The sequence below is a fragment of the Monodelphis domestica genome, chromosome 1 (assembly GCF_027887165.1).
Source record: "Monodelphis domestica isolate mMonDom1 chromosome 1, mMonDom1.pri, whole genome shotgun sequence".
In the NCBI taxonomy this organism is placed as follows: Eukaryota; Metazoa; Chordata; class Mammalia; order Didelphimorphia; family Didelphidae; genus Monodelphis; species Monodelphis domestica.
In genome coordinates this window covers 483429853-483455287 of record NC_077227.1, presented here as the reverse complement: position 1 = coordinate 483455287, position 25435 = coordinate 483429853, and the positions used below count along the sequence as shown (strand labels likewise).

The following is a 25435-nucleotide window of genomic DNA, read 5'->3' as shown; positions in this document are numbered from 1 at the left end:
AAGTGAGATATGTGTTGATTCCTGGAAATCAGTATTGCCAAGATGTTTTATGTATGTTTGAAAAAATAAATTGATTTTGTGCTTTTCAGACTTTCATTTTGTAATTTCATTAAGCATAATCTGTTTAGTCTTTGTTGGTTATCTCTGAAAATGGTAATAATGAAATCAAAGTAGTGGATTTGAATTCAATGAACCAATAATCTTAGTAATGTTGATATATGGAACATTCTCCCTTGAATACTGAATGATCCCTAAATCCATATAACTCAATGAGTTTGTTTTATAAAATCAAACTGCAGAAAAATATGGCGTTTGGCTATTAGCCCCCATTTGAGGAAATATGGGCAGGGAACCCTCAAAAAAGCATGCCTAGTGGTAAATCAGTATAATCATCATTACAGGGAACCAACTATTTGTATCTTATGTATATAAAACCCTTTCCTAGGGGCCAAATTCCATATTAGTATAGGAAAGGTCAAATTATATAAAATTTACATATAGGAGCACCTATTTTTAGCAAATTTTGTCACTCTAATTCATCAGAATTTTTCAGGAGTAGCCAACAAAAACCACTGAAGTGTTGCTAGGCCTATTAATTGATAGTTTTTAATGGTTTTGAAAATCTGCCAAAATTCAGACTATATGGGCAAGAGAAATGTATATGGTACACTAGCTAATCCGGCTCTGCTTTTCAAATATTACACCCCATATATTTTGCACTGACTTTGGGGTGAAAATTTTAAAGTATTGGGCAAAATTACAAAATATTTTTTAGTAAAGACTCAAAGAGTTGAGGGCTGTGCTCTGCCTTAATTACTTTTAACACTGGTAGTGTCAAATTTTGATATTTAAAAAGTGCTTAGCATCTGATACTGATGTTTTTTAGCCTGGTATATTCCCCCACTTTCTAAGGGACTAAAGCTTATACACATTATATAGAGAACAACCTGTCCTTCAAATCTGCTGTTACTTCCATATTCTAATCCTTATTGGAAAATCCATCCACAAAATAACAAAATTATTTGAGCACTCACTGTGCATAAAACAAGAATAGGTCTTATTGAAAACATTACAGGTAAATATTGCTCTCAAATATTTAGGCCAGGCCAAAAAAGAAAGAAATGATAAAAATTTTGGAGTAATCTTCAGGTACCATAAAGCACACATACTGAAGCCTAGATGAGTCATTCACACTAAGCTAGGAGAAAAAAAAAATAGGAAGTATTCTGAATGCAGAACTAGAGGGACTTTACTTAGCAAGTTAAAAGGCTCTATTTTAGATGCAGTAAATCTATAACTAATGAAATTATTTTATCTGGTCAAACACCAAAAAACTTAATGTAACCTGGCCAATTGGTTTGATTCCTCAAATTGCCAGAACTATAATTGTTGAATATACTACTGAATGACAACACTTCCTAACTATTCCCAAGAATAACAAAATGAACCTATAAGCTATTTTATCTTTGTAATAAATCTGCGTGTCTGCATAGAAGTGAACTATTATTACAAGGTCTCAAATTAGGTGTTTTCATTCATTTTATAGATTTAAAATATACCTGTGATCTTAATCTCTTGAAATGTTGTCATCTATCCATTTAAATGTAACAAATGTTTTTGACTTAAAACTTAAGAGTTCCCAAAATCTAGTGAACTTTCAAATGATTATAAGTTTTCATTTATTAAAACTTTTAAAGTCTTATTAAATTATATTCACTGCAATAGTTTGGAAATAATGAAGATGAATTCAATAGCTTTCTGCCTATTAATAATGTAGGTCATATCCAAATGTAAAATTCTGAAAAGATACAATCTAGTCAGTTCTAAGACCTGAAGGAGCTTTCTTAAGATATAGAATCTTGAAAATTTTTTCTCTATTTTGAATTAATGATAAATGAAAAGCACTAACTGTAGTTAAAAGTCATTGTCTACACTAACAACTGTTTTTAATGCCTTTGGGCCTACAAACAAAAAAAATCAAAATGATTACAGCAATATACAAATTTTCCCAGAAAATTACTAAGTCTTCGAGATATGCCATACTACGGAGAATTTCATTTTGGCTTTAATTTAATTAGGGCAACTTTCCTTCCTTACTTCTAAGAGCCCTTGCCTACTCGCCCCTCCAATTGTCAGCTCTGTTCATTTATTACTTGGACAATTAAGTGTATTCTATTTTGAAAAGTTGTAGAAATTGATGGAAAAAGTTTAACATTCTAATTAATTTTTAAAAGATGAAAACTAAAACCAGGGAGTTAAAACTTCAGTTGGTATAGTCCCAGATGAGTGAGGTTCCTCTTTGGATTTGTAAAATCCAAACTTGTTTTCTCCATAGATAAATGAAGACTGCTACTTACCACCTCCCTTTTGAGAATTATTATTAAATTATTTTTTTTAAAAGGTGAAATAAAGCTATTGTGAAAAATTACCCCACAAACTTGTTGTAGCTATAAAGTAATACACCTTATTTCTGGCTAAAAGATTTGAGAAGGCTTTTAGAATGAGACTGGGCAGTGCTATTACTTCCCATCTACTTAAACCCCTTGAAGATAAAAGGGCCAATACTTGAGTATCATATGTAGCTTTTCATTTTAGATCTTAAGTTTCCATAGAGGTTTGCTTCTAATTTAAGACAATGTGAAAATTTAAAAACTAGATTTTTTACAGATTAAGAAAACTGAGGATATTCAATGGAAGAGAATCTTAAAATCACACACACGTGTTATTTCAAAGGCATGGATGGATTAATTTCATTAAGGTAAAATTAAGTAGCAGTACTAGATCTGTGCAGCAAAATAGGCATCATTTGTATTGAGAGGTGTAATGGAGGGGAAAAGGGAAACCACCGAAGTTTCTAAAGATGATTATAACTCACCCTTACTGTATGTTCTAAATAATTACAAAGGAAAGATTGTGCATTTAATTCTCTTAAAATAGCTTATACATTTATAACTGAATCTCCTTCTTCCTTTAAAGTGATCACAATGATATGAAGGTTTCTTCTTCCTGTCCCCCATCCCATCTTCCCAAAATCTAACTGGCTGTGTTCCACCATAAGATAATTGGTTACTACTCTACTTGTACATGACTTTGAACCCATCAAAACAAAATAGTTGCACCTGCTGGAACAGAAATTGTGTGGGAAAGTTATATGCAATTATCAAGTATGACATGGAAAGGGTTAAAGGGAAATGACAAATAAAGACAGTGGAAATTGTCTCCTCCCCTCCCACCTCCTTCAGTTCTTAAGTCCCAAAATATGTAAGGAATCAATGACTCATTGTGGTGTTCAGGTAAAGTACAGAAGTCGTGATCTTCATTCAGATGTCAGTCCACCAGAATGCCGGAGAAGTCCAATGCCTAAATGCCTCGAAGTGTGCTTACTCTCAATATCACCTTCTATACTTTGAGAATTATGATGTACTAATATGAAAAGTATTTTTGTTGATTATAAAAGTCTGAGTGTGAGACAAAGAAACTTTGTTGATATTGAGGCCATGGATGTATGGTATGCTACCCAAGACCTACTTTATGTAAATTTAAGGAGACAGTGACCACTTTCCATAAAACATTTTTATTGATTTTGAAGAGGGAGAAAGAGCAATAAATTCCATTCAGTGCTATTTGAAAAGTCTGGTTACAATCTTTCGTGTAGGCACATTAATACATATATACATAAGAGCTGAAAAAAAAAAAAGATTGCTTACCTGAAAAAAGCTCACTCACAGAATCTTTTAGCTAATGTCAGAATACCAAAAAAAATTTCTAATTTTTATATATGAGTGTGTGTGTGTCTACACACACACACACACACACACATATAGATAAAAATATATATTTAGAAGAAGGATCCACCTATTCACCACATCTTACACATCAAGAAGCCATACAAAACATGGGAAAAAATTAAGTCATTATATTGCCTTATTATGATTGTACAATCAGAAATATCAATGTGATGGTTTGGCATATTGTGTTTAAACTAATGTATCTTTTTCCATTTCAGGTCATATTAGATTAAAATGAAGCTTAAGATGGTAGAAAATGAATCTATGAACTAGAGCAATATTGGCAAACCTTTTATAGACTGGGTGCCCAAACTGTACCCTCATGCTGCCTATGAGTCCCCAACATTTCCCCAGATGGGGAGGGAGGAAGCATTGCACTGAGCTACTGGGCAAAGGGGCAGGGTATGTGAAAAATGTCCTTGGGCACCGTTGAGAGGAACAGAGCAGCTCCCTCTGGCATGCAGAAACACCTATGCCATGCATTCACCAACCCAGAACTAGAATATCTCTTTCAAAGAATATAGCTCAAATATGGGCAAACTTTAAGACATAATTTCATTTGTTAAAATGTGAGCTTTACTAATATACTTTGACCAGTTCTATAGAACATACTCATCTGACTAAGAAAGTAATATTTTCAAATTGTTTTCAATGTTTCCAAAACCAGCAGTTGTAAGTATTTAGGAAGATCAAATTGACTCAAAGTAATACTGTTTTTGCATTAAAAAAGCTATCCGTTTGCACTTTGAACTGAAACTGCTTGGTTTTGGGGGTATTCATCTGAAAAGGGAACATTGGATATTGGTGGATCATGTTTGAAATGGAGACCATAGGAATTATTGGATAAAGTGAGGATGGGAAGAGTCAATGAAAAGTTTCCTCAATTACCCATTCGTTTGAATAACCTTTTTAAGATAAAGGGCAAATTTTTTTCCTGGAGAATATTTTTAAACTATTTAAGATTATATTTCATAAACCTATCTTCAAATAAATCTAACCAAACACATTTTTTAAGGGACTAAAGATAGTCTTTGGTGAAAAACCACAAAGGAATACCATTTTCTATGCTTTAAATATTGTTAAAAGTATATGAAATGTTTTTGTACAGTGGAAAACTCCCTCTGCAAGCTATGACCTCACTAAAAATATTATTTAAAAAAAGTTTACTTAACAAAAGACTAGAAAATTTCTATTTGCTATTTTACTAAGATAAGAGTGCCATTAATTCTATGTAACTCTAAATCCAAACACAATGTATGTTTGTACTGTGTCTAGTGTTAATTATTGGTTTAGCAGATAGAGCTGGGTCTGGGATAAAAGGCAAAAAGGTAATACGTATAAAACTGATGTGTATACTGAAGAGGTAGCATAATGTAGTAAATAGAAAACTAGTTTAAAATTCAGAAGGATTTATCTGGGTTTAATAAAGTCTAGCATGTGACACAGTGTCTGGGAAAATCATTCCCTCTCTCAATACTTCATGCAACTCTTTTAAGATTACAAATTGCAGAGCAACTGGCAATTTATATTGGTAAAAGAAGTTTCCTCACTGGGAGCTATCTATACCAATGGAAATCACAAGTTTAGTTCAAAAATGTGTTGATGAGTGAAGACAAGATCTGTTGGCAAGCTTAATTTTGAAAAAAATTTAAAGGGTTTAAAAATGTATAAACTTTATTTTAGTTCATTTTCACAACCTCAAATTTTAGAACCTCCTTTAGTTTTAGCTTTTCTGAAAAAGTGCTAAAAACATTCACATAAAACTTAGATCTCAAAAACAGAGGGGGGAGGGGGAAATTAAAGAGAAAAAAATTTAAGAATGTTCTATCAATATCTTAAAATGAATCCATAAGTTCTTATGTGATTACAGATACAAAATTCATTGTTCTATATTGGGAGAAAAAAAAGAACATTCATGTTTGTACATATATCATTAATTTGTAAAATAATGATGCATGTAGGGATCTATAGTATAGCCTGGTAAAAAGTTGTAAGATTTTGGGAAGTACAAGTCCAGTAACTTTACCAAAAACCCACTTTCTCCCAGAGATATGTTGAAAAAAAATTTTTTTTTTCTTCACAATGTGAACATACCTTAATTATGAGAGAAAATGTCTAGACTAAGGGGAGAGAGAAGCTTACAAATTAAACTGCATTCTACAGGAAGCTGTCTCTAGCCTACTGACTGACCAGAGGTTCTTCAAAGATGGTTGGTAAGTGAGCCCCCAGCTTCTTGTTCTTCACACTTCAGGACTGGAAAGCAGAACTTTTCATTTCTATTGGCTAGCAGGAAAGCCAGCACTCTTCATTAGAATCAGACAGTGGGACCCTGAAGCACAGGTTCTGACTCACCAGTCAGATGGCATTTCTTCGTCTTATATAGCAGAAATGAAGCCGCCAAGTGTTTTGCTTTTAAAATATATTTTACTTAAAGAATCATATAGCATTTGGGTAAGTCTTTAGAAATAATGTAAAGACTAGCTGTAAGCACTTATTCCCTAGACATGATCATATAAAGAAAACTCATATTTTGACAAGGCTCCCCAAATAAAAAAGCAATCCCCACCAACCAAATATGAGGGCATGCAAGTTTCTGTATTTAGGTATCTCTGATCAGGTCTCCACTGATGAAAATAAGCTTCGACCTCAGAAACAGGGAAGTTGAATAGATTATACAATCCAAGTTTTTTTGTGAGGTCCTACTAACTGTAGTTTTCATAGTGCAGGATCAGAACATATCTCATAAGACTATAATAGTGGACTTTTATTGCCACCACCAACTGAATGGGGATCCATTTTAGTGGCCTTCTGTAATGGTTTCCAGAAATGTGAAGGTGCGAAATCAGAAAAAATAGAGAAATATACACTGGACAAGGGAATGGAAAAGTTAAAGGCCAGTCATAGATTAGGTTTTTAAAAGTTTTGACTTGAATGGCAGTAATATAATTTTGGCACCAGAAATTAAGAATTCAGGAAAAACTTATCCAAAAATAGTTAGCTGAAAATATTTAATGTGTATGCATTTCCAGATGCTTTACCCATTTACATAACAATCTACACCATCTCCAAGGTACTTTCTAACCCTAATAGTCTATGAGCATTTTCTAAGAAATGTCATGACCATAATTTAGTCTTTTATTTAGTTAGTTACTTCTCTAACTTTAGTTTCTTCAACTATATGGTGTCTGAGGAAATGAAGTTGTGTATAGGGAACTAATGCATCTCCTTTCCAATATCCCCTTAACAGTAGTTCAGAGGTTAATTCCCAAACAGTCCTCCACAGGTTCATGTTCCTGTAAGGGATGAGCAAACTCCAACTAGTCAAATAGAATAAAAACTATTTAATGAAAACCACTGAGAAGTAATTGACAAAATTTGCAAGCAGCTTTAAATATTCCAATTTTTTGTCTGTAATGAATTTCCAATACGTGATATTTTTGAAAGAACTTACTTCAAAGGGTTATGAAAAAAGACCACAGAGTTTGCTCATTCCCGAGTCAAATATATCAAGGAAAAAAAAGAAGAGTTCTACTTAGAATGAGTCTGACGCAATAAGCTACAAACTAATATAAAGCATTACCTTTTTATTCTTCAGCAGCTCCACTGGCTCTTGTCCTTGAAAAAAGCTTGATTTTTGTCACTGACTTGACATGAAATAGTCAGGTAAGACCTTTTTTTTTGCTTTATATTGTTTTCTAGCATTTTTCCTAGAAATATTTAAGCTAAAGACAAAGATGTGCCTATTGGTGGAATACTAAGCACTCTATGTTTATTTCAGAGATAATCAGTTATTTCATCTTAAGGTTCTCAACTGTTTCTTCTCTCATTGTTTTTCTTAAAAATTATAGAGGACAAGAGGAATTCTCTTTTGAGGATCTCAGTGTTACCCTTTCACAAACTTCTTAAAAAGGAGGGGAATTCTTGAGCCATTTGTTAGGTGTATCTATTAGCCACCCATAAATTCTGAGCTTACCTGGTCCCTCAAAGGGCAAGAGTTTTGATGGAATGGGATCCTTAGCACTCAGTGGAATCAAGTAGAGATCCTTGATGTGCCTGTTGTTATTAGCTACAACCCCAAAACGACCACGGCTGCTAAAATAGGAGTAGAGAGAAATATAGGCAACTTCTTCTTCTTCTGTTGCAGGATGAAAACGAATCAAGCACAGCTCCTATAACATAAAAAATACAAGGGAAAAAAAATTGACCTAGTGATAGCATAGAAAAAATTGAGAGGAATGTATAGTTTGATTTTTTATTTAAAATAAGTGCTATATAAAATGGAACACTGATTTCCAGATTTTGGTGCCTACAATTATGTTGTCCTTACATTTCTTCAAGTAGGAATAGTAAAATTGCCTGAGAGTCGTCTCATAGAGTTTCCAGATTCGTTCTTTCCACTAATGGATTGAAACAATGTATTGCTATAACATACTAGAGCTGATAATGAATTCCCTATGCCCCACAAAACAGTCAAGATGTTTAAGTCATTTAACATATGCAAATTACCACTTTTCTTCACAAAGCTTTTTAAAAAAAACTGACTTGAAGAAATGCATAAGTCTCTATGGGAGATCTCAAAATAGGAACCAAATTAGAGTTAAAAAATGGACAGAATGGATTTCAAGTGAATACCTTTGATATAGAAGATTTGAGTTTGCCAACATAGTCCCAAACAGTCTTGGGTGAAATCCTCCCACCAATGTGAATTGTATCTGGCAGGTCCTAAACAAGAGGTATTTTGAAAAATTAAGTGAAGTTAAAACATTAGTACAAAAAAAAAATCACTCAATACTTAAAGGAAAAAAAACTATTTAATTAAGAAAGTTCATAGACAATGCAATGATCCAGGACAATCCCACGGGACTTAGGAAAAACAATGCTATCCACATAGAGAGAAAGAATTGTGGGAGTAGAAATGCAGAAGAATTAATTAATATGATTTATCACTTGTTTATATGGGTAAATAATTTGGGGCTTTGGTTTTAAAAGATTATTACAAAAATGAATAATATGGAAATAGGTATCAAGTGATAACACATGTATAACCTGGTGGGATGTGTCAGCTTTCAAAGGGGGAGGGAGGAGAGGAGGGAGAGAAAATGAATCCTGTAACCATGGAAAAATATTTTAAAATAAAAATAAATTTTAAAAAATAAGCACAATAAAGAAAAAAAATTCCTACCAAAAAAAAAAGAAGCTCATAGATATATTCCTATAGGCTAAATGCTAACTAATGCCAACTTTTAAGAACAAGAGCAATAGGATTTGATTTGGATTAAAGATTCTTTTTTTTTTTTATTCCCTAAATAGGCATTTACTTGTAACTATCACTATTCAGTATTAAGGTGAAGTGAAAATTGACTGTAATAGAATGAAGAACTTGTCCATGGATACATGGTAGCTAAATGCTGATATATAGTAGAATATAAATACTGAATTAACTAGATGGGACTGAATATGATTTCATCTTTAGTGAAGATGGATAGTTCTAGTAGTCTAATTCTGAACCTGTAATCAAAGTTATATTTGTATCTCCACTTTACTTCCTTGATCATATTAGAAACACTTCTAAATTTTGATCTTATGAGATGCATTTCTCAGGTAACCTACTTCAATGCCTCAATGTGATATGGAAGTTACCCTGAGATCTCAAAGGACATTCCAGCAGAACACTAGCAGGTCCTACCACCCCAGTAACAGAACTATGACCAGATGAATTAGAATAGATAACCTTATTACCAAAAGGTTGGCAATAAATCAGTAACTCAAATCATCTTTAGATTGTGATGGGGTTATAATCTGTATTGGAGGGAATACCCACCACCATAAAAGCATTGCTCTTTAGAAGTATTAAAGAATTTAAGCTATATCTTATTTGGCTAAGAGATATTTGGGCTTTTTCTTCTATTAATTATGAACAAGTTTTCAGAATTCTTGCATGAATAAGAAATAAATGAACGCTCTGTTCTAACCTCACTGAGATAGTCAAAACACCCAGAGACAGGATATGCCTTAGTGACAAACTTCGCTACACTTTGCATGTTAATAAATCCTTTCCAAATGGTGCTGAGACGAGAGAGAAAGAGGGAAGTATCTCCTTCTTGAGGGGATCGTGACTCTGGAATACTGCAAAACAAAACCATAAAAACCACAATTTACTTCTCTCTGTAAGAGACTTGATTTAATTTTAGCTTAAAAATAAAAAAAATATAAATTACTTGTTATAATTTAGGCATGAATATACTTTAGCCATACTATATATATATATATATATATATGTATATATATATATAAAGAGCATATACTATGCTCTTTATTTTTCAGTTCAATTTCTAATAAAATAACTTTACATTTTAAATAATGTATAAAAAATTAGAGGATATGAGTTTGGCGGCACAAGAGTTTGTTTCTAGTTCAACTTCTTACACAATCTAGAAATTCTGTCAATAGGAAATTTGACACGCAGTCATTCAAGTCTGATCAGATACTCTCATTGAAAGGAAACTCAACTTTCGAGGCAAGCCACTCCACTTCGCTACTAATTTTCCAAAAATACCCTTTTATATTGAATTAAAATGTGCCCCCTCTAGAACTTCCAACCCTGGATCCTAATTCTGCTCTCCATAGTTACACAAAATCAATCCAATCCTTCCATACAACAATGTACCAAATATCTGAAGACTGTTTGTCCCTCCTTTGTCTTATTTTCTAAGTTAAACACCTAAGTTTCTACAACAATTTCCCCTAGGATATGATTTAGAGGCCAACTTTCTGTTTTGAGTCTAGGTCTCTTTAACTGGACCAGGATAGATATATAGTAGCCACTTAAGAGACAAATCCCACTACTAATAAGCATAAGAGCTTTCACTGATTCCATTTCGGCTCCTGCTCCTAGGGTTAATCATACTGGAGTTGAAGTTAGTGTGAATAGCAGATTGGTTTTAGTGATATAGCAGGATCAAGTGATCCATAAACTGTAGACTTCCAACAATGTCTGTCTACCTCTAGGAGTAAGGATTATAGGTGTAAGCCACCACACTTGGCTTTAAAAGGCTATCTTGATTGCCTCTGAAGGCCATTCAGCTTTTTGGATGTTTCAGTTGGTCAATATCCCTTTAAAAAACAGAGCCCACACAATACATGCCATCTGTTCAATACAAAGTGCAAGGCCCTAGCCATTATATTTCTATGAATAAAATCTAAGACAGAATGAGATTTTTAAATAGAAATTAAATTGTTTTAATTGACTACAAACTCACTGTTATGTATTTAAGTCTCTTTTTCCACCTCAACTATTCTCTAACCAAATCTTTAAATTCCAAACTTAGGCCGAAAAAAAAAACTCAAGTATAAAAACTTTATGCTCTCAAATTTTGAGTTTTTCATTTGCTCGACTAAGCCAATCCTAAAAGTGTAGATATAAAGTATACATGTATAAACTAAGTATTTAAGAATACTAATAATTTAAATTTATATTAAAAGTACATACTTAATATTTGGTGATGGAGGAACTGGTAAGTATCTGGGGTCCGGCAAAGATGAGGGCTTGGCCAATATGGATTTTGGTACTGCTGTGGGTGTCAAAACAGGTTTCAGCACTTCTTGTTTTGTTTCTCCAGTCAATAGCTTGTCAGTCAGAGGGCCAGAGCCAGGACGTGATGCTGAGGTATTGATAGTAGCTGAACTGCTTAGTGCTGTTCTGGGATCCCTACCAGATACTGTTACAGTAGTGACAACCCCAGCAGAGGAGGAGATTGGATATAATGAATTTTCTTCCATTGAAGAGGGTTCTACATTACCATGCCCAAGTGGTACAGGAAAATAATTTCTTTCTAAATTCAGTTGGGAAATACTTTCAACTTCTGGTTCCAAAGTATTTTCAACTGTTGCTTCAGATATTAATTCATCAACAGCATTAGTAACTAGCCCAGAACCAGAGCTGTCAAATTTTGATTTTGATTCCACCTTCTTAACAGAAGCAGACAGTTTTGGTTTCTTTGGGGCTGGTTCATCTTCAGATGATGGAACCTGACCTGAAAAATTAAAGAAAAGACTTAAATTTTTGATACCTACAAATATGCTAACCAAGTGAAAAAGTGAAAGCATTTTTTATCTATGGCCATAAAAACATCAACAGTACCTTTTAAAAGTGAAAAATTAGTTCCATAAATGATAAAATTATGTATACGTTTAAGCTAATCATCAAATTTTATTTACCTGTACAAATTTTACAGTTCAAATCAAAAAGATGAGCCCGATGTTGACTTGTTGTGTCTTTCAACATACTACTAAAAACATCAAGAAGAGGAGCACTACTTTTTTCAGGCACAGCTCGTGCCAATTCTTGTTCCTTAAAAAATAACAACAAAAAATACAGTTATAGCCATCCATATGTGTTTAAATATGAAAAATGAGTACATCATCCATTAGGAAGCAAGTACTAGGGGGCACAGTAGATAGTGTTCTGGACCTGGAGAGTCAGGAAGACGGTCCCATTTCCTAGATGTGTGATATTGGACAATTCATTTAATTTTTGTCTGCTTTATTTTCCTCATCTATAAAACAGGGATTAATAAAACCTACCTCCTAGGGTTATTTTAAGGCTCAAATAAGATTTTTTAAAGTGTTTGACAAATCTTAAAATGCAATAAACATGCTTACTTTTATTATTGCTATTATTTTAATACCACTTTGTGGAAATGAGAGAGCTAGGTGGTACAGTAGATACAGCACTGACCTGAATTCAAATCTAGCCCCAGACACTTACTAGTTTTATGTCCATGGGCAAGTTAATTAAGCCTGTTTGCCTCAGTTTCTTCATCTGTAAAATGAGCTGGAGAAGGAAATGGCAAACCACTCTAGTGTCTTTGCCAAGAAAACCCCAAATGGGGTCATTAAGAGTCAGACATGACTGAAAAATGACTCAACACACAACACCTGGAAGGATCTTATTACTTCTGAAACAACTCGGCGACCTATGGCATGGGTGTCAAAGACAGCACACAGAGCGCTCTCTATGAATATGTGGCCATCTCCCCCACCCCAATTCATTACTAGAAAGGCAGAGAGATTCAGGTAAAGCTATTCCCTTCCCCCTCTCCACTGTGCCTGATGACATTTTTCCACAACACCTGCCCCTCTGCCCAGTAGCTAAATAGGAATGCTTTCTCCCTCCCCTGTATGTGTGTGTGTGTGTGTGGGGGGGGGGGGGGGGGGGTTGAAGCCTGGCACTCTACCTCTAAAAGGTTCGCCATCATTGACGTATATTGACTCCATTGAACAAAGGTTATGGCAGCTGAGTCTAGACTGGGACAGATCTTACACCAAGCCATAAACACTTCATGTATAGGCCATATGATAAGATCCTGAGTCTGTTGTTGGAGGAACAGATTCACCAAGTTCAGATCAGATAATCTCTGGGCTATTCACCACGGTAATAATGCTTTCAGCTGGAAAAACTCATGAATGTTTTTTTCTTATGAAAGAAGGGGTTTTAAACTGCCCATATTAGTGAAAAATCATGAATTCTTTTAACATAAGACAAAGGCTTGGTACACTTACATCTGAGTCTGACACTGGTGGAGAATCTTCCATATCTGGTATGGCTTCCTGTTTCATGACAGACTTTTTGCTCTCACTGTGCAATTTATTTCTGGATTCTATCATCTAAAAGGAAAAAAGTTACATGAAAAACAATATTATTCACATAGCACTTTTAATTATGTTATTAAATTCTTACAACCTAAAAGATAGGTAGTATAAGAATGAGGACTTTTGGGGGGCAGCTGGGTAGCTCAGTGGATTGAGAACCAGGCCTAAAGACAGGAGATCCTGCGTTCAAATCTGACCCTGGGCAAGTCACTTGACCCCCATTGCCTAGCCCTTACCACTCTTCTGCCTTGGAACCAATACACAGTATTGATTCCAAGAAGGAAGGTAAGGGTTTAAAAAAAAAGAATGAAGACTTTTCCCTTCTCCATTTTTATAAATGAAGAAACTGAATCTTAAACTAAATTACTTGTGAAAAGTTATACAACAATTAAGTAGCAGAAGCAATATTCAAACCTGGGTGTTTTGACTTCCGAGTTCAGTATAATTCCGACTACTATAACAAAAAGCTCTCATTGGTTATAGATAAAAGAATAACAAGTATATTGTATCAAACTCTCACATGAAATAGTTGTGTCTAATTTATTAGTCTTTAAATTATAAATTCATACTTACAGATTTTGTTGGCTTTTCTTTCCACATTGATAATTCTTTAGATACAAGTTCTTCAGGTTTCATTCTCACAAGTTTTGCCAGAGAGATTTCTTCACGAAGAACCCGATGGAAAAGTCCCTATAAAAAAATGTCTCATATTCAAATATTTGAAGTAGTATGTTCATAGTACTGTAAAAATGGCTACCAAGATGGACAGAATGATTTCTGCTTTTAAAAATTTGTATTCTAGTAGAAATATACAAAAGAGGCTCAAAACAACATATGTGTTAGGCTGAACAAAATAAAGAGATTCTTTCAGGTAAGGCAGCATGTTAGCAATAGCACATAATACTATGGATAGTAAGGATAAATAAGATATTGATTGATCAATGGCAAAAATGGAAGAGTAGCATCAAAGTAGAAAGGAGGAATCTGCACACTTGGGTTTGGGTTGGCAGAGACGTAGGGTTCATTAGTGGGCATTAAAGGCAGAAAGATAAATTGGGGCCATGGCAAAAAAGAACTTGAATATCAGATTAAGGGGGTTGCTTTACTGAATAGACAATATGAAGCTAAAAATTTTTTTCTGAGCAGAACAATGATGTCATTATAGTCATCCTTTAGAAAGATGAATTTGACAACAGTGATATATTATTTTGACAGGAAAACTAGTGGCAGAAAAAAACAAAGACACTCTCATAATATCCATTGCATGATATATGATAAGGGACCTAAACTAGGGTAGCAAAGGTATCAAAAGGGGTTGAAATGAATGCATTTTGTCAATTATTTTATAGATGGAATAAATTCAACTAGATTGTAAAGTTCTGGGCAGAAAGAATATTGATAGACTATTTTTGTGTAACACCTACTGCCATGTTACACTCACTGCAGATATTTTATAAATATTTACTTGCCCGTTTAAACTTTTTTAAAATGCAAAATTCTGTAATGAGTCACAAAATAGCACTTCTTGTCTGGCTGCCATTCTTACTCTATTGAAATGTCTTACCCAAATCACCCAAATTAAATATCAAATCCAACTGGCATCTGACTTCATTCTTTTTTATTTTTATTAAAACCTTTACCTTCTACCTTAGAATCAATACTGTATATTGGTACTGTATATAATACTGTATTATAAGAGACTTGCCCAGAGTCACACAGCTGGGAAGTATCTGAGACCAGATTGAACCTAAGGCCCCTCCCATATCTAGATCTGGCTTTTAACCCACTGAGCTACCCAGTTGCACCATCCCCCACACCCAACTTCATTCTTGTTTATGTAACATTTTAATACTATGGTACATTCTCCTAGATAATCTCTCATCTTCTGAGACAAGAAGTTTTATCTGACTTTTCCTTCTTGGCCACTTTTACTAGTTTGATCTAATTTCCTCTTGCCTCCAAGTGTGGGTGTTCCCACAAAAGCTGTCATTGGCCCTCTTCTCTATATATTATTTCTTCTGGCTACTCATTGACTTCCACAACTCTATAAATCATTAAGAAATATAGATTATAGATTCCTAATTTCTTAACCTCATTTTGCAACTGTGTCTGTTAAACATTTCCATTTGCATTTGTAGGTCATGCCTATCAATCCCACCAAAGCTTAACTTTGATCTTCCTATCAATTTCTCTATCTCATACATATTACCAGCATCTCAAATTAGGCCAAAAAATATATATATAAGATAAATTTCTCATCCTTCTCTGCCTTTCTCTAGTCAATTGTCAAATCTTGTTACTCACATAACCTTCTGTGTCCACTCATCCTCTCTCCAACTGATGCTATCACCACCTAGTTTAGACTCTCCCCCTCCCCAACCTCCTTGCATAGGTTATTATGACTGTTCCTATTGCTCATCTGGCCAATTCATCCTTCATGCAGCTGTCAAATTAATCTTAATCAAAGTAACTCTGTTACTCTCATTAATAATCCTTCAGTGTTTGCCTATTCCCTATGGTGTAAAATACCAACTAATTAACCTGGCATTTAAGGATTTCCACAAATTGACTCCAAGGAGTCTTTCTAACCTAATTTTACACAACTCTATTTCGTGTATTCTATGATGCAAAAGTGGATACTTCACCCAACTAACTGTGCCCATTTACCTCTATGCATTTTCATAAACTCAAGATTGTATAGTTCTCTATGTTTGGAATTTAGTAGTTCTACATTTATGCTTGCTAAAATTCTTTTCTTCAAGGAGGCCCAAATTAACTACCACAATATCTCAGGAACTATTTCTTCATATCCTCTGATAAAAGTGATATCTCTTTTGCTCTTATATTCAATCTTGCATCCTAGTTATCTACATACAGATACTATGGTATTCTTTTAAAATCTTTGGAAGTAGGAGCAGTGTGTTTTTTTTTCTCTTTTAAAAAATTTAGCACCTATTAGGCACTTCATATTTTTTAACTGAAGGCTGTGGGAGTTTTCTTCAGCTAAAACAACAGCAAAAATAAGTATCTATTTTTGCTTTTGTGTATCCCAATAGGCAAGGAGCACACAAACCTGATTTTTAGGATCCTTGAGATTAAACATGATGCTGCGATATTTACTCTTGTACCGATTATCTGTAACTTGAAATAAGTTGAACATCTCCTTTTCAATATGTAGAGCAATTTTTCCTACTTCGTTTTCTGTCATGATTAAGTCATCACTATCATTGACTCTGTGTTGGAATAATCAAAAGACAGACTATATAAAACATTGAGTTTAACATAATTAAATTGGATGACACTTGAAATTATTGAAAATCGGGTGTCAAAAACTTTTCATTTCAACATATGGAATATTAACTTTAGCTTCATGGCAAGAAGCTTTCAGCAAACTAGTGTTCATAGTACATAATAATTATAATATAAAAATTTTATGGCTATGGTTTGGAGTTGAAAAAGTATTTCTCCAAAGTTTCCATCTTATTAAATAATAGTATAATTCAGTACTTATACACAATTGAAGTTATATGTCCCTCAAAAGCAAAATATCCCACCTTTTCCATAAAATCTCCTTTAAGGATCGTCTTATATTTTGTCGAATTTGAGAATTAGGTTGGGACTGGGAAGGACTAGCTCCCGATTTTCCTGTAGTGGATGAGGAAGCAGGATTAGCAGTAGGTGTTACTGGCTTTCTAGGCCCTCCAGCTAATGTAGAAGAAACATTTAATTTTTTAGAAGCTGATGCTACAGAAGCAGAAGCCAATCCTGACTGTTTGGTATTTGAAACATTGCCTGATGGACTGCCAGACAACCATGACTTCTTGGGGATGACACCTTTGAAACCTCCAGGTGAATTTTTAACGGCTTGCTTAGTAACTGAAGCATTAATAAAAGAAGGGGCCTTCTTTGAAACTAAATTTCTAGGCAAAGAAGAGGTCTGTTTGCCAACAACAGAAGTTGAAGTTGAAGTTGAAGGAATGACTTTCTTTGTCACTGGAAGGGGTGTGGCCATTTTATCTTCCATTCTTTTCTCTTCTTTCATGGCTACAAAGGAAAAAAACAAACATGGTAAGCAGTAACATACCCCAAACCTAAAAATCATTTAAAAATCTATTTTTTCTATGGAGAAAGAAATTAGAATAATTCATATTTTCAGAAATATAATGAAATTCACTTAACAGTAAATAACAAATATTTAGTAAAGCAAAGAATTCTGGAAATGTGAGGAAGGGAACTACCAAAATCTTCATTTGTCAAAAGTACTGTTACAGAAAGGAATTATAAGAAAAAATTCAATGCTGAGTACAAGTCATGAACATAAAACAACATTTCATTGAATGCCCACTAATGATTTCAAAATGCCATTGTATGAAGATACCAATCAAACAAGGAGATGGAATGATACATTAATTTTTACAGTAATATTCAATTCTCTCAACTAGTTGTGGGAGAAGTTTTGTACCATTTTAACAACTACAGTAGTATGAAACATGTATTATTTCAATTTAGTTATATTGTAGAGTGCTTTAAAACCAAAATAACAAATAACAGTGTAATTATATATCTCTAATAATCATGAACACAACCATCTTCTCTTTAGGGTTATTAGAAATACTGTTGTTTTTTTTTCTTTTGAGGTTAACATGGTTTTTTTTTATCATTCTTCTGTAACAAAACAGAAAAGCATAGTCTTCATCAAAAACCCCAGGGAATTTTAACTCAACTTCACATCAGAATATACATCATAATTTAAACCAGATATGTAGATTTAAGAAAATTAAAGAGCTCATTTTGAAAAACTTCAAATATATAAATTCTAAATTCTAATCCATTTATTCAGAAAAGATTAATAGGACAAGTGAAAATATTTTCTGAAAAATTCTTATTGCAATTTCACAAAAAACTTTTATATCCTTTATGATTTGAATCTTTAACCATAAGGGATTTTAGTACATTAACTATCTTAACTACAATATAATTTAAAATCTTAAGTGTGAAATAAACCCACATGAAAAGGGAATTATATACTGTTTATGGAAAATCTTAAAGTGTCAGACTAAAATATTCAGGTCTAAGCTAACTATCACTTACATATTAGGGAACATAATTTAACCCTAAGTACTACCCTCCAAAAGGTCAAAATTCCCATTCATATAGCTCTTTGAAGACTAATCCGACATTGTTCTCATAATTCAATTAGCTTGATACTGCAAGTAATGCTACCCCCATTTTACTGGTGAGAAATATTGGGTTCCAGTTAAGCATGTACAATATATCATATAGTAATTTTAAGTGCAAACGAAATTTTAGGAAGGTATAGAGAAATGGATAATTGTGCCAGAAGCTAATACTTCAAATTTTATAACAAAGCTTATAAGCTTATAAGATGATATGGCTGGAACTGTCAATCTGAACAAGGATATTAAATCTAGGCTTATTCTAACAACTTTTTCTTGTAAAGGTATATATCCAGGATATTTCTGAAAAAAAATTATACCCAAATATTAATTGCTGAAGTTTTGTATAGTAATCTATATAGTCTTATCCATGCCAAAATACCAGCTAGCAGAACTTGAACAGAAACTTAGATAAAATGAAGTGATATAGCTATATTTTCTGCCTTCACGAATACATCTGAAGACCAAGTTGGCAGAATGAAAATTGGAATTAAATAAAAATAGTGGGAAAACATTTTAAACTTTAGGCCAAATAGGACCCAGGTAGAATGAGTGCTTGTTAAGACTTGGGAGGATGGACCAGTAATATCTAATTTGCCACTGGAAAGATTAGCTATCATCTATTACTTCATTTTACAGATCAAATAATGGGTGAGATGTGCAAGCTGATTTTACCAAGAATTGGGCAGTGAAACAGTGAAATTTTAGTTGGCAACAGTTTCACAGAATGGAAGTTGGCTAGGAAGATAAGAATATTGAGGCATTTGTCATATTATCCAGAGGGAAATGACCTATTTCAAGTTGAGTTGATTATTACACACTGAAATGGGTATAGAAATAGGTGATTTCTCCAATCATATGCGATGCCTAACCAAACCACCATTTATATTATAGATGGAGCATTTCATTGATATAAGAACTCTTGGTAAGGAAAAGTCTACCTGGCAATAAAGATCCATCACCTATTCTGCAGCTTTAGAGTCTAAACAAAAAGTTGTCTGGAGAATTATGAATAACTTGCTGAAAGTCAATCAATAACTCAGAGGTGGGGCCTGAATCCATCCTGATAGAGCATCTTTTTACAAAATCATGTTGCCTTGCTTTCTACTTTAACAGCCTATAATACTGAGTGTAGTCTAACCAGAATACAGTGATGTTTCTAATTTGAGAATCTTCATTTCATATTACAACTATTTTAAGATTTCAACATATAAGAATCAGAAAGAATCTTGCAGAGCACAGTAGATGTGTATATGTGTTGTTTCTAAAGCTGTTATCTTTATCTAGCAAAAGACTGGAAACCATACCAAAAACGTGTCAGGATGTCTACTGTCCAACAATGCTTATTTGGTTTTATCCACATTCAATCATTCACTCATATTATTTACACTAATCTTTAGGGCAGTTTGTTTATTCACAATACCCTGCCCATAGCAAGTACTTAAATTCAACCCAACATTCATATCTATGTCATATAAAACACCATGCTCATCTGCCTTATGACTGAAAATTCAGATAAGGTATATCTTTAATACAAAACGAAATCTGATTCCACAAAAAGTACAAATTAAAGTGCTATGGATGAGAGTGGGGGAGATGGTAGGAGGGGTAGTAAGGCTTAATAAAACTGTGGTACTTAATAAAGAGTTGGACTTAAAGATAGTAAAAATTCAAAAAGCATTAATTGTGCTAGCCAGAGACATTGTTTCTACCCTGAAGATTTTTGCAATAGGGGATAAAACATGTATATAAATACAAATTAGAATGTGTTAAAAGTATATGGGAGGTCAAAACAGATTGAGGAAGAATTTCTAGCTGTGCAAAAGGTGAGCAGAGTGTGAGGAAAGATAAGTTTTTACTAAATTCAAAAAGGTCTATAAATGTACAGAATACTATCTTATGTGCTCAAAAATGAGGAAGGGGAAGGGAGGAATTTGGATCCCCAAATGTCAGATAACTAATGTTAAAAATTGTTTCAGTATGCAATCCAGAAAAAAATAAAAATTTCCTAAGGTCCGTGTGTCTATAAATATGCATACATACAAAGCTACAGGTGTGTCACATCCAATTTCTTTAAAAATCTTAGTAGATATCTTTTGGTTCAGTTCAGTAGGGTAAGGCTATCAATAACAGTAATAATTTTACTTTCGAATCTCGACAATGATGTTTTCAGGATTTAATACTTTTTTCATGCACTAGATATGTTATTGAAAATCAGAATCATTTAGCATTATGGTCTAACATCTTAACTCACATTCAAACTCATTTCACTTGTCTCCATTTTATATCCATCAATTTAAAAAATGTCACTCTGATACTGATGGTACTTTTTTTTATGGATGAGTTTTTTTAATGAAGTCATGCATAAAATAACCACCCTGCACTCCACCCACCAAAAGTAAAATGAAACACTATGCTCAAAATTATTTACCTTCCTCAAATAAGAAAGTGGCATGCTAAACTTTAAGGTTACTTACATTTCAGTTAAGTTTTTGCTAAATGGGGCAGTATTACAGAGTAAAATAACCAAACTTTATTATAAGTACCCTTTTATTGGGTTAAAGGGTCATGTAGATAATAATGGTACATTAGATAAGAAAATAATACTTTTGAATGGGACTCCCATTATGAAAGAGTGAACAAGTAGATGATGATTCTGCTGTATAAATTAAACTGGGATCTGCAAATACTAAATAGTCCTACAAATAATTTAAAGTACATTCTTTAAGGAAAAAATTTTTATCACCAACCTGATCTCAACTGTATTATTGGCTTCTTTTTAATCAATAACATAACAAAAGTTTTACACTCATTTTCTTGTTATCACTGTGAAGCTGCCACAATCCCCTTTCAAAAACAAATACATAGGACTTAAGTGTTATGGATAGGTTTAGAAAAAAGAACTTAAGTCTCATTTTAAATTGAGCAATTTCAGGTTAAATAAAAGTCATGGTCTATTAAAAAATTCTCAATAATAATGTTTTTAAAAGCCCTAAAAAACCTCCTGCCTAAATAAGTATCATAGAATTTTATTCCAGTGGCTTGAAGGTAAGGAGGTATTATTTGGGGGCAGAAAGGAAAGAATACCAAAGTCTACAAATCTGGTTCTAGTCCTTTTTGCTATTAACTAACTGCATTTTTCACTTCATTTTTAAAACTGCTTCCTCATCTATAAAAATGAGGCTGAGTTGGGATATAGCAGCTTTAACATTTTTAGAATTACTTTAATATTAATCAGATAGTAAGGGCTTTAAAATATATACTTGTTAACTGAGTCTATGATAATTCATTCTCCCTTAATGTATTACATTTGAATAAAATTACAAATAAGAGCTTTAAAAATATCTTGATTTTGTTTTCACAATAAGCCTGGGAGGTAAATGCTATTATTGACCTCATTTTACAGATGAGGAAATTGAGAGAAACTTAAGTGCCCAGTGTCTCATGGTGTCCTAGGTCATATTTGAATCCAAGTCTTCTCTTCCTGCTTCTAGATTCATCACTTTAAGAAGTCTTTTAAAATCATCTTTTTATATCCTTAAGTGACAAGGTAAATTAGTTTTAACAGACCACAATACAGTACATAAAAGTCTGCAATGTTTTACATATAATCAACTCATTTAAACCTCACAAGGCAATGGAAATAGGCCAACTATTCAGACCTTTTGGTTCTATTGCCAACTTAGCTCCCTACCAATTCCTTAGAAAGCATATAAAGGGAGATAAATAGAGAGGGAATTAAGTTTGGTGGCAATATAAAATGACTCCTAAATATTATTTGGCTTTTTCTGTTACAATCCTACATCATCTCTGAAAAATGAATACTAGTTGCTAATAATTACTGAAAAATAAATATTGCTTGCAGAAATTCCAATATTCTATGATTTGCATCAAGGATTTTTAGCTCCGCTCTTGAAAATAACATGCATTATCTACTCTTCAGTTGTTAAAGTAAAAATGTATACTTAAGATTTTTCTTATCCCTCTGCAGAAGACATTTGCTGCCGAATACTTCTGGCAATGAGCAAAATTCAAAAAGTAAACATTCACTTAAATGGTTGATAGTTTAGAGACAGACAAAAATCAAATTGATGAAGTATGCAATAGAAAACCTTGTGAAAGGCTTTCACAAGGCTTTATCTTATATTAATTTCTAAAGCAAAACAATTTAAACAATGTCTATCCCAACTTAAAAGGCACAAAATATTAGTTTTATATCAAATCCCTCTCTAATCCTCAATCTAGGATCCCTAAAAATTCAGGATCTACTAATTTGCTAAGTAAATGCAATTTTCAGGTGTCCCCAATTGTTCAGCAATCTTCTATCAATGTTGACCTAAGAGTAGTAATGGATCACATTTCAAAATTTTTTTACTTTTATTTGTAAACTATAAAAGCTACATGAATCAAGGCTAGAATATGAATTGAAAATCTAAGGGAAATGTGATAATTCTATCAATTAGTAATCTCTTGATCCAAACCTGGCTTAAAAGGTTTGGTTTGCTCTTTCCATCTGCTGATCTTATGTCTCCTTTAGTCAGTACTGTTCACTTGCTCTTCACCTCTCATGGGCTTGAAGAAAGCCAGCAGTAACTAAGAGTAGACAAGATTCAGAATTGGGGACTTGTCTCAACTTCTAAAATGACATCCCCTTGGGGAGCACTCAAGTCTAAATAATAAGGGAACCCCCTACAATGTCAAAGTTTATAAGAACCCTGCTCCCATCTAGAACCAGGCAAGCCATTTTGTAGAAAAAAATCCAACTGATCCTCATGATCTCAGCTATTTAATGTAATATGAATGTAATTTCCAAACCTATTATCACAGATCCAGACTACTATGTACTTCATGAATTAAAAGGCAAAGACAAAAAACATCTGGTGGCTAACATTCTTGCGACCAGCTTCTTCAGAACTTAGATGTATTTTCACATATAGCAAATACCATATTGGAAAGCTTTCCAACAGGGTAGAAAAACTCACTGGCATAATGAGAGAACTCAGGGTTACCTCCATACCACAAGGCATCATACTAGTATGTTAATGGGGATTACCAACAATTGCTAAGTTTTTCCTGGCAATGAAGCATTTTTTTCAAAAGGGACATAGTATTTTGTGTTAAAAGCACTAAAAATTTAAGAAAATTTACATTTAAAATTACAGAATTCAAATTTCAGTGATTTTTCAACCAGAAGAAATGCATAAAGAAGTAATTACTTCAGAATTAGAAATCAACAACCTTTTGGGAGATGGGAAATATTGGAAAGGGGGTAAAAATACCTAAAAGGGACTTTTAAGGAGATCTAATCTAACCTTTGAGGCCTAGTACAAATGACCTGTCCACACTCTAACAAGTAGCAAATTAAACTATTTGAACCTAAGGTCTTTTAATCCAAATTGTTTTACTTATTGCTACAATTATATTTGACTATATTTTGTAGAATTGACATTCTATCAATTAATTACAAGTGGCACTAGTGTTGAGACTATTTTTAGAACTATTCTAAAAGAAAACTTATGATTTATTGATGGGAGAGGGAAAATATATTAATAATCTTAGTTGAAAATAGCCACATTTTACTAAGTTAAATACTACAATCATATTCATTCAGGCCTTTGGAATTTGAACTGGCAGTTGTAAATAAGAAATGTAGATTAGTTTTAGTTAAGTAGTTTTAAACATAAAACTTTATAGGCCTCCTTCCATTTTACAAATGGCCCAAAGAAACCTAATTGGTAAAGTGAGGATCTTAACTTGGATCCTCTGTCTCCAAATCAGTCTAGATAGTGCATATCACTGCATTTTAAAGCAACTCTCGAGAAACTTTTTGCTAATCAATATCATTTGTATCAGTTCTAAAGTACCAAATTGGGCAAATCTGAAAAGGCATCACAGCTTTTTCTTTGGATAGAGTCCTGATGGTGAAGTGGCAAGAATCCTGGGTAAGGACAGACTGTAGTGTAACTTCTGGAATTACAGAAAAATCTCTCTGAACCAGTTTTTTCATGTGCAAAATGAGATTATCTCCATCATCCCTCTGCAAGCTGAAAAGTCCTATGACAATTAAGACCCTAAATTTTATAATCTTGAAACAAAATGGCTATTCTGCAATTTGCCTGGGGCACTGAGAGGGTCAAGTCAGTCAATTAAACCGCCTTTGTTAAGCCACTACTACTTGTGGTGCAGAAGACAGGGCTGGCGAGTCCTACTGCCAGCATGTGAGAGGCAACACTTCAATCCAAGTTTTTCAAAATTCTAGACCTACCTAATTCTCTTATTACTCCAAAATTGCCTGAACTTTAAAAAAAAAAAAACTATTCCCACCTAAGAGTAGATTCAAGAATATAGGTAGCTCAGAGGATTGTGAGCCAAGGCAAGAGATGAGGTGATGGGTTCAAATCGAACCTCAGATACTTACTCAGAGACTCTTGTCAAGTCACTTAATTACAGTTGCCTAGTCCTTACCAACTCTTCTGCACTGGAATCAATACAGCATTGATTTGAAGACTGAAGGTAAGGGTTTTTAAAGAGTAGATTCAAGAAATTAATGGATAAATTAAATATCTGAATAAATAAAAAAGTAAAAAAGCTGTGATATGGACATTCTTCCCAAGTGGATGGGAAAGTTCTCAATTCAATTTTCTCTTAAGCTACTTTTACTTTTTAGTGAAAATACAATTATAGCACTAATTATTTTTCCAGTCTCTTTATAATTCTATTATAGAGTACTTTGGAAAAAAAAACAAAAGTATGCTTTAGTGAGATTATCTGGAGTAAGAGAACCAGGATATTTAAATTCCAGTTCTCTTTACTATCCTG

General features: G+C 33.4%; 1 protein-coding gene across 16 annotated transcripts in view; it reads right to left on the bottom strand.

Annotated features, from left to right (window-relative positions):
• DIDO1 (death inducer-obliterator 1) overlaps positions 1–25435 on the bottom strand; it is an 89736-nt gene that overhangs the window by 6234 nt on the left and 58067 nt on the right. For all 16 annotated transcript variants that reach the window (XM_056812859.1, XM_056812853.1, XM_056812855.1 and 13 more), the window contains 9 exons: positions 16994–17483; positions 16513–16672; positions 14013–14129; positions 13350–13454; positions 12006–12138; positions 11278–11821; positions 9761–9914; positions 8421–8510; positions 7762–7957 (listed from right to left, as the gene is read on the bottom strand). In XM_056812859.1, the coding sequence (XP_056668837.1) occupies positions 7762–7957; positions 8421–8510; positions 9761–9914; positions 11278–11821; positions 12006–12138; positions 13350–13454; positions 14013–14129; positions 16513–16672; positions 16994–17483 (1989 nt within the window). The remainder of the gene's footprint in view (positions 1–7761; positions 7958–8420; positions 8511–9760; positions 9915–11277; positions 11822–12005; positions 12139–13349; positions 13455–14012; positions 14130–16512; positions 16673–16993; positions 17484–25435) is intronic.